Source organism: Balearica regulorum, chromosome 2 (assembly GCF_011004875.1).
Source record: "Balearica regulorum gibbericeps isolate bBalReg1 chromosome 2, bBalReg1.pri, whole genome shotgun sequence".
In the NCBI taxonomy this organism is placed as follows: Eukaryota; Metazoa; Chordata; class Aves; order Gruiformes; family Gruidae; genus Balearica; species Balearica regulorum.
Window position 1 is genome coordinate 140,856,839 of NC_046185.1, and position 13,664 is coordinate 140,870,502.

At 39.8% G+C, this 13,664-nt stretch overlaps 1 protein-coding gene across 6 annotated transcripts in view; it reads right to left on the minus strand.

Moving 5' to 3' along the window:
- DYNC1I1 (dynein cytoplasmic 1 intermediate chain 1) overlaps positions 1-13,664 on the minus strand; it is a 193,093-nt gene that overhangs the window by 148,037 nt on the left and 31,392 nt on the right. For 3 of the 6 annotated variants that reach the window (XM_075746142.1, XM_075746144.1, XM_075746141.1), the window contains exons 5-6: positions 5,073-5,132; positions 995-1,110 (exon numbers count right to left, since the gene is read on the minus strand). In XM_075746142.1, the coding sequence (XP_075602257.1) occupies positions 995-1,110; positions 5,073-5,132 (176 nt within the window). The remainder of the gene's footprint in view (positions 1-994; positions 1,111-5,072; positions 5,133-13,664) is intronic. The other 3 variants (XM_075746146.1, XM_075746145.1, XM_075746143.1) reach the window with 1 other exon arrangement.

A 13,664-nucleotide genomic window follows, 5' to 3' on the forward strand; every position in this document is an offset into this window, starting at 1 on the left:
CCTGGTAACCCAGTTGCAGAAAGAAAGCTGGCTATGCTTATCACTGTATCTTTTCTGACAGTAACTTATATTTAGATGGATTTACTCGGACACCTTTTGGAACCTACTTGAATCTTCTTCTAATACATGGAAGCTGGTGAAGTTCTACACTATATGCTCCAGGAAAGCACCCAATTGTTGAACTTTTCTTGATCCTTAATTGTTAACAGCAAAAATTACAGTCAAGATTGTCTTCAGTTTTAATTCTTCTATCTGCTTTGTAATAGGATGTAAATTACATCAGGCTAATGTACAGTTTTACATGCAGTTTAAATGGTTTCAATTGACCCGCAATCAGGCCTTTGCAGTACAACACTGGCAAATGTGTAGTGTAAGGAACAGATAGATCAGCATTCCCCTACTAACTAGTCCATACATTCACTTATCAACAGGAAAGCCAAACAGCTAACAAACAGCTCCATGAGTAGCGATAATATCTGTCAGCAGAGAGAAAGCAGGACTGTCCACATCAAAACACGTAAGCCTCCTTTTTCAGCACATGGAGCGAAAGTGTAACTTCTCCTAAGAGTCACCTACTACTGGAGGGGGACACAATTACTCTGACCAAATATCTGAGGGCAACTCTTCATCACTGCCTCTTTACAAAGCATGGAATGAGTAACTTTTATTGAGAAAGCAAGAAAAATGGAATAAAGCATTATTTTAATTATATTCATAATGATTTATTTGAAAATATGTTCTCATTTAACTGCTATCTAAGCATAACCCATTGTAAGGCAGAAGTAGTTTGGTTCCACCTGAATTTAAAGTCATTATTCTAATTATTCTCACCAGAACAGCCATTAATCACATAAACAATACCTGGCTTGCAGAAAATATGTGATAAGTAGCTATATGATGATTTACTATTATTTTTCTTACATTCTTTAACTCTTATTCAAATACTTATTTTCTATGAAAATGTTTTTTGAAAAAAAAAAAAGTAAAATCTTACCTTCAGATTGATGTGTGGCAAGGGGTGTCTGCGTCTCCTTGGAGTATGATACCACCTCCCGAGGTAAGAAATCAACCTGGGTAATCTTTGATACCCCTAGTTTGTGCAGTCTGCGTCTAAGATGGAATACATGACATCAAAAGGTTAGTCATGCTAAATATAAATCAGCAGCAGGAACAAGAGTGTTTGCTTTTATGAATAGGATAAAAAAACCCACTTTGGTGTTTGCTACGATGAAACACAATACACTATTCATGAGAAGTACCTATTTGCAGTGAAGAAAAGTAACCTGGGAACCATTTGCCGTAATAAAGTCCAGTTACTGAACTTCTAGATCGTGCGGCTGAGAGGGACTGTAAATGAGAGAGAGAAGTGACCTGCTTGTGCCCCTCATAACATGCAACAAAATTCTCTTTCACACCACCATTACTACAGCATTCTGCCTGCTCAAAGGAGTTAATCCTCAGCCTGAGCTACACAATAGTGGAAATGGCACACTGGATGTAAAGCAGGCTGGATTAGGACTGTCAGATGTTCACCTGAGAGCAATAACAGAGCCTTTAATTGGCAAGGTGGGTAATTTCCATAACAAAGGAGATTGTCCCTTCCACAGGAGTCATTAGTAGTGGAATTGATGTAGGTTTATGATTAAGAACGGGAGCTCTGAGACAGCTGGAACAGGGCAAGTATAGCCTTCTTTTTCTACTACTTCCCTAATTTTACATAAACCATATGAAATAAATCAGTAAAGCCAACTAACTGTAAGCAGGTAAGTGAGAAAGAAGAGAGACAGCTGAACATGAACACTTATGGTCATACATAGTTCACTCAACAGTGGGGGGAAAAAAATCAATTTATTTCCTGAATATTATTTGACTGTCTTTAGGGAAGGAAGAATAAACATTTACTTGCAAATATTTTACTGGAAAAAATGCCAGCTTTCAGCAGAGAAAAGGATATGAGCATAATAAAAAAAAAAAATCAACTAAATAAGTGCAAGCACACTTATACATTTATGGGAAATAAATTAATGGACATGAGGTTTCTGAACTGCCATGTCATTAGAGAGAGCAATTTGGACAAGCAGAAAATTCATACATATTATCCATATCCTCTCTGTTTTCCAGATTGTCAGAAGAACAGAGGTCAAAGGCTTTTTGATCTAATTCATTTACAAAGGTTTAAGTATTCAATTAAGATTGATCTGAAAGGAAATGGGAGTCTCAAAAGGAAATTGTCATCATCGGATGACACCTACTGAACTCTTCAGCTGGTTAATGCTACATCAGCTATATATTTTTCCAATCTATCTTACTGGCTGAGTTGTTATTAAGCTGAACGCAATTAGATTCAGCAGGTAATCGGTATGAATCAGCCATATCGCGTAACAAACCACTAGAGCAGAAATACAGCTTTGAGTCTGTCTGCTTTTCAAAGAGGAAAAATTAACAAGTCTCCCTCCTTACAGCCATCTGCGACTTTGCCAATACGAACAAAAGCTACAACTGTCTGAAATCCTACGTGGGGGCAGAAAAACCACAGCTTGTGATATACTTCAGCTAACAAAAGTTTTAGTAGTGTAACATTTTTGTAGCTGCTTTAACTGAGAGTTTGTGTGAATTCAAACTTTAATAAATATATCTCATAACAAAAAAACCTCACGTGCTTTTCCCTCCTTCAGCATCAGATGTGAAATCTCTGTTGTCTGCTTGGTCAGGTAGACTTTCCTATGTAACCAGTCCTCTGCTACGCCAGGCTACTGGTTCCATTTAGTGAGATTCTTAAGCCTTCTGCATTGAAAGAGTTTCTTGACTGTGGTCTTGGTTAAGTCTAATCTCTAAGTAATTATGTGCCTAATCTGGGCCTAATTAGAACCTCACCTAATTCTAACAACAGTTTCACATGAGGTCACTCCGTATCTCCTCAACTGCTTGAGGATGGGGAACATCGATCCTAATGGAGAGCTGGATTTAACTGCTAATTGGGTTAGCCTCTTTGTAGACTGCTAAACAAGAAGTGAGCTACATCCCAGAGCACTGTGCTGACAGAAAGTGTGGATTTTTTTCACCTAAGACATTTCTAGTTTGGAATTGCTGATACCTGTACAAATGGCTAGTGTCGCCCATATCCTGGTAATTATTGGTGAAGACAGGGAGGTCTCTCTTCCTCTGAAGGAATGTGGTCTCTTAATTCTTTTTTGCCCCTGTTAAACAACCTGTAATGTTTTTTACATAACTGAAAGTTGGCCCAGCCCTCAAGCACTGGAGGACAACTGGAGCATCCTTTCAGTATCTGGACTCTACCAAATATGGACTGTAAAGTTCTGGTCTCCCGTTCTTTTTAGGACAGGACTAAACTGTCTATTGCTTTCGCATCCCCATTTTTCATCAGAGGTGCTCATAATTCTTATAATTTACAGTTTGGTGACTATTCATCTTAGAGACCACATAAGCTTTGAAGGATTCCTTTCAAAACTGCCTATGGGATGCCAGTAGGAGGACAGTAACTAAAGTCCATGCATTAAAATTGATTCCTCTGTCTGTAGGTGTCAGAAGAAAGATGTATCTGCTAGAAGTGTTTTGTTACACGCATCATTTAATTGCTGACTGCAGCATTTCTTTTCCATTGGTATGGGTTTTTTTAAAATCTAGTCACATGACATCAGAGGAAAGTTTGGTCCTCACTCTATCTCTCCACTGGTTTTGACGACAATTTTCTTTCAAAAGGGGCAGGACTTCCATTATGGAGTATACCTGTGGATTTACTCTTTGGCATGCTTCTTTTCTCTCTCTGCACTGACCACTCAGATTGAAGTCTTGTGGCTATACAGTGTTATCTTTTCACAAGTCAAATAAAGGAACCTGCCTTGCACAGATGTTTGAGGAACCTTGCTCCTGGGAGTGCTCATCTTTTAATCCAAACTTCTGGGAAAGGACAGCTGAGATTTCCGTAAGGTTTCTGTACATTAAAACAGCTCAAAAAAACTCTACCTTTTTTGGTATAGCTCAGGTAAAGTTGCAGAAGCTGGATCTATTTGAAGCCATGCTCAGGTGGAAATCACAAACATTCCTAGCAGTTTTGGATGTGGAGAAACCTTCTTTAGAAAGCTCTCTGGATACTTTCCACCCCTTCTGATCTTTCCTGGTGAATGGCCCTAACATCCCGATCTGCAGCTGGGAACACTGTCAATCACTAATTAAATGGAAATTGTTGTTTTTCTTATAGAACAGTGAATCAATTTCACATGAACTAGTAAAAGCATAAGATGCTTGCCTGGAGACTCAAACAGGCAAGCCCGTAAGTTGACAGGTAGAGCAATTTCTTCAACATGGAGATTTGGGTTTGCCTATGATTCAAGTTCTGAAGAACTTGAGGGAATGCTACCTATCCTTTTTAGAGGAATGGTTTGTCCTAAATATCTCTGCAGGTAGGCATTTCTAAATTATTTAAATTAACTGATTTTTTTTCAGATACTTGGGGTAGCAAAGTTCTATCCCAAAGTAGAAAATATTAATTGTAGCTCTAGTACAATTTAAAAAATGCTTGATTGGCCTGAACTCAACTAAGATGGCAATTACTTTTGGACTATGATCATATTTAATGCACAATTATAAGCACATATACAGCTCCTAAGGAAAAAGGGGAAATTGTTACTGCATGTGGAAACAGCAGACCTATGGCAGACAGGAAGGAGGGGAAAAAGTACCTTGCAAATGATTCAGAGAGAAAATTCTGAATCAACAGGTACAAATAAGACCACTGTAACTGTACATGCACATAAAAGTGCCACAATAATAACATTTCATCTGTAATGAAATAGTTATTTGTGTTTCAGGCAACATAAATAGCAGCTTATCTTTTCATGAGCTTCCTTAAATGTTGGGTTTTTCCACAAAGATGGCTTTGCTGAAGCTGAAGCTTCTTACTGATGAAACTAAAAAAAGGAAACTTAATTTATGGACTTTTTGAGTCAACAAAGCAAATGAAAATCACATAAAACCAGTTCAACTGGGAAGCATTTTCAACATAATTCTTGCAAAGAAATGATAAACAAATAACAAAAAGAGCTGACATATACCCAAGTTCAGAGTCAGACTGGAGCTGCAGCACTGAGGGGTCTGTGTCCCATTGCAAGGTCCTAGGGTGGTAATCAGCCGTGCAGCACAAAGGGAGGGGAAAAAAGAACACACAGAATTAACTGAAAGGATGAACAAAACCACATCTCATTAGTTACATGCTCTATGTAGTACATTCAACCTCCAAGTGCAAGGGACAGCCGCAGCATGTCAAACAAGGTTGGTAAGTCAAACTGTGATAGGGCAGGCAACTTATTAAAATTACATATTACTGGTAAACAAAGGGAAGAAGCTGGGTTTCCTTTCAGATATTGGTTAATGAAACATTTCTTCTTTTTTCTGTAAGATTTCTAACTCTTTGTAATTATGGTTGATGCATTCATAATAATCTGTAAAACCTGCACACACAATTTATTGTAATCATGGTTTTATGATAAGGTGGACTGAGGACTTGCCATGAACTCCACTGAAGAGTCTAGCTCTTCCTTCGTATACTCCCGAGCCTGACGGTAAGCCATCCTGTAAAACAGTGCTCTGGGCATGAACATCGCATAGGGCATATGCCAACAAGTGCCACACTGACACCAGCTCTGACATATTCTGGGGGTATCTGGGATAAATAAAAAAATTATTCTTTTCTTCCAGATAAAATTTCTGGGGAAGAGGAAAACGATACATCTGGGGAAATCAGACCTATGATAGTCTCTTAATGGACTGCTGTCACATGGGACTGTCACCAAATGTATGAATGCTCCAGAGGTGTGGTCGGAAATGAAGATGTTGTTCCTGGCATTGCAGTGCAACTTTCCATGCTACCATCTGCAAAATACTTTGCAAACCCTCACAGAGCCTTTATGGAGTACTGTGAAAGACTTACAATCCCCCAATTTAGAAATACATAAATTGACATATTGAGGCCAACATTTTCAAAAGTGCCTACTCATTCCCTGGCTCTTGATTTTATTTTATTTTTCCTCCCTCGGGAAGCCCCATCTCATATGCAAGAAAACTGCCATAATCCATGATGGAATCAGGAATACAAGTTTGGCCCCTGAGCACCTCTTCCTGTAGTATGAACACTAGATCATGCATTGCTCTCACTGGCAGAGGCTAAAGTGAAGGAAAGCACTCCATCCCTAAAGCAAGTCATGCAGACACACCGGATAATGACAGTCCTCAAAAACTCCCCTCATTTCTTCTAAATACAAATTTTGAAGATACAGAGAACATAATATTACCAGGTTCAGCCAAAATCAGCCACATAACCAGCCATGCTCAATTTACACAAGCCTTTCTGCAACAATAGCAACCTCTGCCTATGAATCACTCATAAACTTAACAAGTTATTGAATTAGGTTAGAAATAGATCTCTTAAAGCCATATAATTATGTTACCTCCTGTACTTAGTAAACTCACCCATTCTATTACCAACATTAACTCACTCTCTGGAGAGACAGACAAGGGCATGTGCTGCATTCTGTCATGCCAGAGTGAAAGAGAATAAACCTCAACACCCTGTATGTACAAAAAGAATGAAGAATTATAATGTGAGGGTGCCGTCCCATGCAACATAAGGGCACTTATTCCCCTCAGGTTCTTATGATCCATAGTGATGTGCATTGGCATGAAAGACTTTACAGGGATACAGAAAGACTTCTCCAAAACAAAACTGTATTACAAAAGGGTCAGAGACAAAACAATACAGTAATAAAGAACAGATTTTTTTCCTTGTAACTTGACTGTAGCTCAAGTACAGTGGAAAGTAAAGTGGACATTAGGATCTGAACGCATGATGCAAGGCAAAGACATCAATGACTAATGCATTACAGATCATTAAAAATGCTATCTGTGTGAAAATGACTCTTGTAATGTCACGAAGGTCAGTAGCATATCTTATGACTTGCTATGTAAATGCTGGATTCTAATCTTATAGCTCTCTAGGGGCTACTTATGCATGCATATCCAGGTTTTCCAAACACTTAAAAGAAAACATATATCACTCATTTCAGTTGTCGCCCCTGCCTTCCATCCACTTTCAAACCTACAAAATTTCCCAAGGGATAAAGACTATTCCATCATCAAGAACTCCATTATCATCTGATTAAAACAAAAGCTTGCAACAGGTCTCTAAAGAGGTAGAGCCCCTACATTCCACCTCTAAGAATCCAGACCAAGTTACAGGAGGGCACATTTACCTCATACTCAGCTGAATGCCTAAACACTCAAGACAGAACTCAAATCCTCAAAATATGAGACTAGCAACACCTATGGTTCGGACCATCACCTGTTATAGGCAGAGCATGCATGTAGTGGAGACGCGTTCTTCCCTTAAGTACTTCATTATCTGGATTCTGACATAGAGACTTCACCATTCTTGACAGTGATATGGACTTTTGATAGCAATTCTCCTTGACTCCTGATTACACCTGTTTTCACTTTTAGTGCATCTGCGAAACATTTCCTGGATTTGTGCTCCAAATGGTAATTGTTCGCTCTGTGTCATTGTGTTATCACTTGCAAAGACTTGAAAAATAGATATGGAAGCAATCTGTCATGTTGTCCTCTCAAGCTTGGCTGAGCAATGTTATCACAGAAAATGAGGCTGCAGGTAGCAGATCTTCAGGTTTCAAGTCTCTTGCCCTAGGAGACACAGAATGCAAGTGGCTACACTCACATAGTGGAGGCTGGAGAGCACAGCAAGTGACTAGATGTTTCAAGGAATAATACTGATTTGTTCTTTCCTTCCTGCTGGCACCTGAAGAATGTCTGCAGATCAATATGAAAGGGAGTGAACAGTAAAGATGTAATCTGGACCTGCAATTTAGCCAGTTTCCATGGCAATAACATTGAAAAGGAAATAAATAGATTCTTTGAGGATTAGCAACTCAAAGATGATGTTGAATAGACTGTGCTGTCATCCAGACTAGGAAATTAAAGCTAATCTGTTTGTGATGAGCAGACATAGCGTATGACACTCCTTGATCGTTTGGATGAGCACTACAATTCCGCTTGTTCTCCTGTGGACAGTTCTCAGTGGCAATTAGGAAATGGCACTAAATCTCAGTGAAAAAGCAGTGCCAGTCTTTTTCAAATCTAGTGCATGAGTTCTTTCTCCAGAGCTTGCTTCAGGAAGAAAAGGATTAGGCACTCCTCCTCTTTTTTCTTTCTTCTTCATAAAAGAAAACTGAAATTAGCTTTGGGACTTCCAGTCACCCAAAGACAGAGGCAGAGGCAGTAACATTACAGAGCCCAAGGAAAAATGCATGGCCCAGGAGAACTGCTTGGCTGGTAGGTCAGCACTCAGGCACAGGTGCTCCCACTCTGGACCCTTTCAGAGAGCACAAGTTGGTGAAAGACCCCCTAAACGGATTCTGTGGATTTTGACACAGGTCTATGTAGAAGAGATATAAAACATTTTACCTTAACATTTTAATGGGAAAAAAGAGACCTGAGCACTAGACCTGCCAGGGAAAAGTAGTGCTCCCTTGCACGTTCCAGTCCTTCCACAACTCTGCAAGCCATCTGAGCTGAGCCTCCTCCTGCGAGTGCATGCGGCGTGGGAAGGGTCCCTGGAGACTCACCGAGCATGAGCAGCACGATCAGGACGAAGCCAGATCAGGCCGTTCCCACCACCCAGACAGCACGGACACTACCTTAATCAGAACTACCCAACATTGTTTCCAAGCTGGTTGCTATATAAGTCTCCCACATAGTGACAAACAATAGCCCTGCTATCAATCTATCTCCCTTTTACACGTCTGGTGCACAATGGCTGCCCTTGGCTGACTGTAGGATAAAAAGCTCTATTACCAAATATTGTTCTAAAGCAGCATGAAGGGAATGAGGGCTTTTAGATCTTGCACTAAGTAGACAAGGTATAAGTGTTATTACATCTCTTTAAACTGATCTGCTTTCACTCTTTTCCTTTAGATAGGCATATTTTAGTATTCTCCATTTGCTTTGTATTACGATCTCAAGAATCTATTTTTTTCTCTCATATTTAGGACAGTATTAATGCTGGTGCTGTTTCAGCTCTTTGTACTGAAAAAGTACCAGATCATTTTGATACAGTGCATCTTTTTCTCCAGTCAGTAGGGGAATAACCTGCAGAAAGAAACCAACAGGAGAAAGAGACCCAGATGTCATGCATTTATTAAAGGATTGGATGGTAAAGCAACTTGTTACATTTTTCTACTCTGAATTCATGTCCAAAGCATTAGGGAGATATTCAGAGCATGGTTTTAAGAGGGTAGAGACCATTGCAAAATTTCAGGTGGGAGGTGAAAGGAATTTGAACAGAAGCACTCCCTTTTCTGTATTATTATTACCATGGAAAACCACACACTCTGCCATCTGTTACGATGCTCAGTGGAACCTGACTTCCAGAAGATTTTATTCTGATTGCATAATGTCAATTATGTAGATTAAAAATGTGGAAAAGACTAAAACAAACAAACTAAAAATGAAATAAAATATTTGAACTCTTTTGGAAAGTTCCCAACCTCAGAATGCATTAACGAAGCACGGAGTCTGTCATGTAAAACTGTCTGGAATCCCTGAGAACTTCTCAGCTGATTTAAGGAACTTTGGGTCTGGCCTCAGTGATAGTATATGAAACACGCAAAGCATCAGTGCCAATACATATACTTATTAAATCTCCATCGTAAAATGATATTTAATATCTGGAATCATGGTCAGATTGCAGTACAACTTGGCTCTGGTAAGTGCCCCAATCCAACACTTTTCATTTCAAGCAGTGTGCAACATGCTGGCAGCTTAGTTCTGACTTTGCTTCCCTGAAGCTAAAATCCAATCCTCCCTCATCTGTTGCTGATGCTGCAGAACATGTGTTCTGCATGACTTCTTTTCTGCCCCCACTCTTCCTTCCCAGGTCAAGAGCAACCAGGCCTGAAAAGACATGCTTTTGACAAAGGCTACTCACAGAAATAACAGCAAACCCTACTTTCCCAAGGGGCCTCTGGCAGGGTAGAAATCTCTTTACAGCATTGCAAATCACATCTTCGAGCAGAACTGGAGGAAAGCAAGCACCATATTCTGGCATGTCCTGTCATCGACAGCTGCTGTGCTTTCCAGACCAGGAGAAACCTGCACTGACAGTGTACTGAGTCCCGTGGTATCTGCTGAACTGAGATATCCATATGTGTCCCTAATGAAACACCATTAGACCTGACAGGTCCCAAACCCAGCATCTTCTCCTGCAGCAACAGCAACATCCTAAAATGACCCTTTGTGTGGGAAATAGTTATGCCCCCTAACCCTAAAATACAGTGAAGGAGTGTGCCATGACTCCACAGATTAAGCTGCCCTGAGGTTTCCAGAGATCAAAGCCCAATCCCATTAAGCAGAGCATAGGTTGTTACTAAACTGAAAGAGAGAGACCAGAAATTAAGAAGGGATTCAGCCACAGCATATGGAGTCACCCAAAGCTTATGAAGTCTCAAAGCAGCTTTGCTTACCACAGTAATGCTTCCAAAATGATACAAATGTGACTAGTCTCTTTTACTCCATCTGGGGTAGCAGAGGTTCTTGACATTACAGTGGGTATTTATGCTACCTTCAGGCACCTAAATGAAGTGTTCCAGCAATGAAACATGTCACCATGGGCTCTCTGCATACAAACACAAGGACAGGAGACTACTCCATGCAACAGTTCCAAGCACCCAACTTAGACTGCAACTATGAGGAGGTTTTAGAGGTGGCTGTCCACAAATAATCAGGGAGGGACAGCCCAACTAACTTGGGTGGGTTACTTGGGAGGGTGAGTAAAGAAGAAGGAGCCAGACTCTGCTTGGTGATGCAGGACAAGAGGCAATGGACACAAACTGAAAAAAAGAAATTCCACTTGAACATAAGAAAAACCTTCTTTACTGTGAGGGTAATCAAACACTGGAACAGGCTGGCCAGGGAGTTTGTGGAGTCTCCATCCTTTCAGAGATTCAAAACCCAACTGGACACAGACCGAGCAACCTGCTCTAGGTGACCCTGCTCTGAGCAAGAGGGGCAACTAGATGATCTCCAGAGGGACCTTCCCACCTCAGCCAGTCTCGGTTGTGTGATTCTGTGCTCCCCCTTCCATCTCCCTGCTAGCACCCAACGAAGAGCCAAGGGGCATTGACAGGACAGCTGCTTGGGATGCTGCAAGGGTCAGTCTGCTTCTTGCTTTCTTTTTATTCTAACTTCAAATGCAACTAGCAAAAGAAGTGAATTAGGAAAAAAGAACAAACCAAAAAGCCCAAAATTGCAGAGAATAACAGGATTCTTGTTTTTCTCTTTGACTCAAAGAGAAGCCCTATGCTTAAAATACAGGCCTGGATTACAATTTCCAAAAGATTCAGAATTGCTTATACTAGGAACTGCGCACCTGCACATGGATGATGTACTGAAAACCAGGTTCCACCCAACTCACATATTCTTAAAATTACTGGATGCAACAACTGTGAGATATGAGACCTATTTAAAAATCACCAGTAGAATACAATGCTTAAGATGTGTTTAAATGCCTTTTTCTGATATGATACCAACTATTGTCACCAAATTACAATCCACTATTATTTGCAAGTTTAATATGTAATTGAAATGAAATTTAAATGAAAAAAATACTTTTTCTTTGTTTTAGGTCTGTATATTGTCAGAATGAATTTAAGGCTGCATAATTACTTAGCTATAAAATTTCAAAGAGTTTTACCCACTTTGTTGTGTCAGTTTCTCCAAAGCTCTTACTTTACTGTTGATTAATTAGAAAATCTGAAGTAGGAAACTGTTGGTGAGAAATTACTGCAGATGTTTAAAAATATATATGTGTATAGATAAGCTATTTTGGTTTATTCCTTTCATTCTAGATTTTTATAATCTTAATTTTCTCCACTCTAATTTTCACTTTCTGATATTTGTCGTACATTTAAAGTGCATCTCCAAAACAAAATACATCAAGAAAAAGAAGACTCAAAGCCACTACTCAGAGTTGGAAAAGTACCACTTGCCTCAATTGATGCTTTGCATTTAAGCCACTATTCTGCTGCCATCTGTGCTCTGTTTTGCAGATCTGTTCCACTCTGAAAGGACCGGCAAAAAGAAAAATACCTTCCTTGTGCTACTTGTTTTCTGAAGCACATTATAAGCAAGATGGCTATCAGCAGTGAGGGAGGATTTGTGCCTCTCAACAAGATGCTCACTAATGCTCTGACTTCACCGCGGGCTCCTGTGTTCGGAGCTGGGCTGCTCATCATAAAACGAAATGCCGTAATACATTCAGCGAGCAAGGAGTTTGGCACCACCGTTGGAGCACAGCCAGAGACTTGCGTTTGCATTTACACTTCCAAGCAGGCTGACACCTCTGACTTCCAGTCTTCCCCAATAAAAAGAGCAACTATGACCTCCCCGAGAGCAGAGCTCTATCTTTCAGCTGCCTAGCAACCATAACAGTCCTTCTCAGAAGGGCACGAGTTTAAAATACTCCTGTCTTTTTTTTTTTAAGGTGTATTTATTAAAAAAAGAGTACAAATAATATTTAAAACACACATATATTTCAAAATTCTTTTAAAATCAAGGCTATGCTGCTGAATGTATTTAACATTTCTCAAAATCCACTTGACTTTTAAATCAGAATGAACAATTCAGGCATGCCTTTAACTGTAAGGACATATCACAGGACCAACACCTTGTTGATTCCTACATTTCACAGACTTCCTCTAATTAAATCAGCAGTTAAATTAATCCAATCTGCTGAACTTATTAGATATATTAAAAGCCTGTCCTTTGATTCAGGTCTACATTACAGAATAGAGTCTCCTGTCAGCGTAATGAACCTTGTCATTCTCACAATTTATATGCTATAGCTACAGGAATCTTAGTCTGTGAATTTATGCCGGTTCACCAGGAGGGTCACTGTGGGCAGCAGGCTGGATCGGCGAGGACAGAAGGTCAAATAGTTAGAAGCTTCTGCTGAGCCTATGAACTGACACAGATTTACTGTAAGTGCCAGATAGCACGAACGGTCATTTTGAAAGTGCATTAATAAAAAACACGTTCAGGAAGGGGAAGGCACAAGTTGTTTTGTTCTTGTAGCAAATGCAGAAAATTCTTTTTTAAAACAGTATTTTAATCTTGTTTTTTATACCAAGAGTAAGTCTACATGACAAAATAGAACTCAGATGATCACAAATGTAAGGGAAGAACTCGGCGGGAGAAGTTTTACATGTTATCGGCTCCTGTGGATGCTCTAAAGGAACTGCAGTACTCACATTCGAACACTTCGATCCAGAGTCCGTGGATATGCACATAAGGGAAGTTTTCTTTTTGGAGGGGCTTTGGGTACAGTCACGTAAAAGTCAAAGTTACATTTATTAGTCAGATCTACGAAGGACAGCCCATAGCCTTTCAGAGGAGTCAAAGAGGTAACAGGATGGCTGGAACCTACAATTTTTAAGTCTGGTATTATTCAGCTGAAGAAAAAGGTGAAAGATTTCAGCAAATTTTCACATTTGCTTCAGTGCTAAAATCCAGTAGCTACTCGCTGGAAGAAGAGTTGGTGGTTTCCTTCCTTTACACAATTTATTTTGTGCTAATACACATAT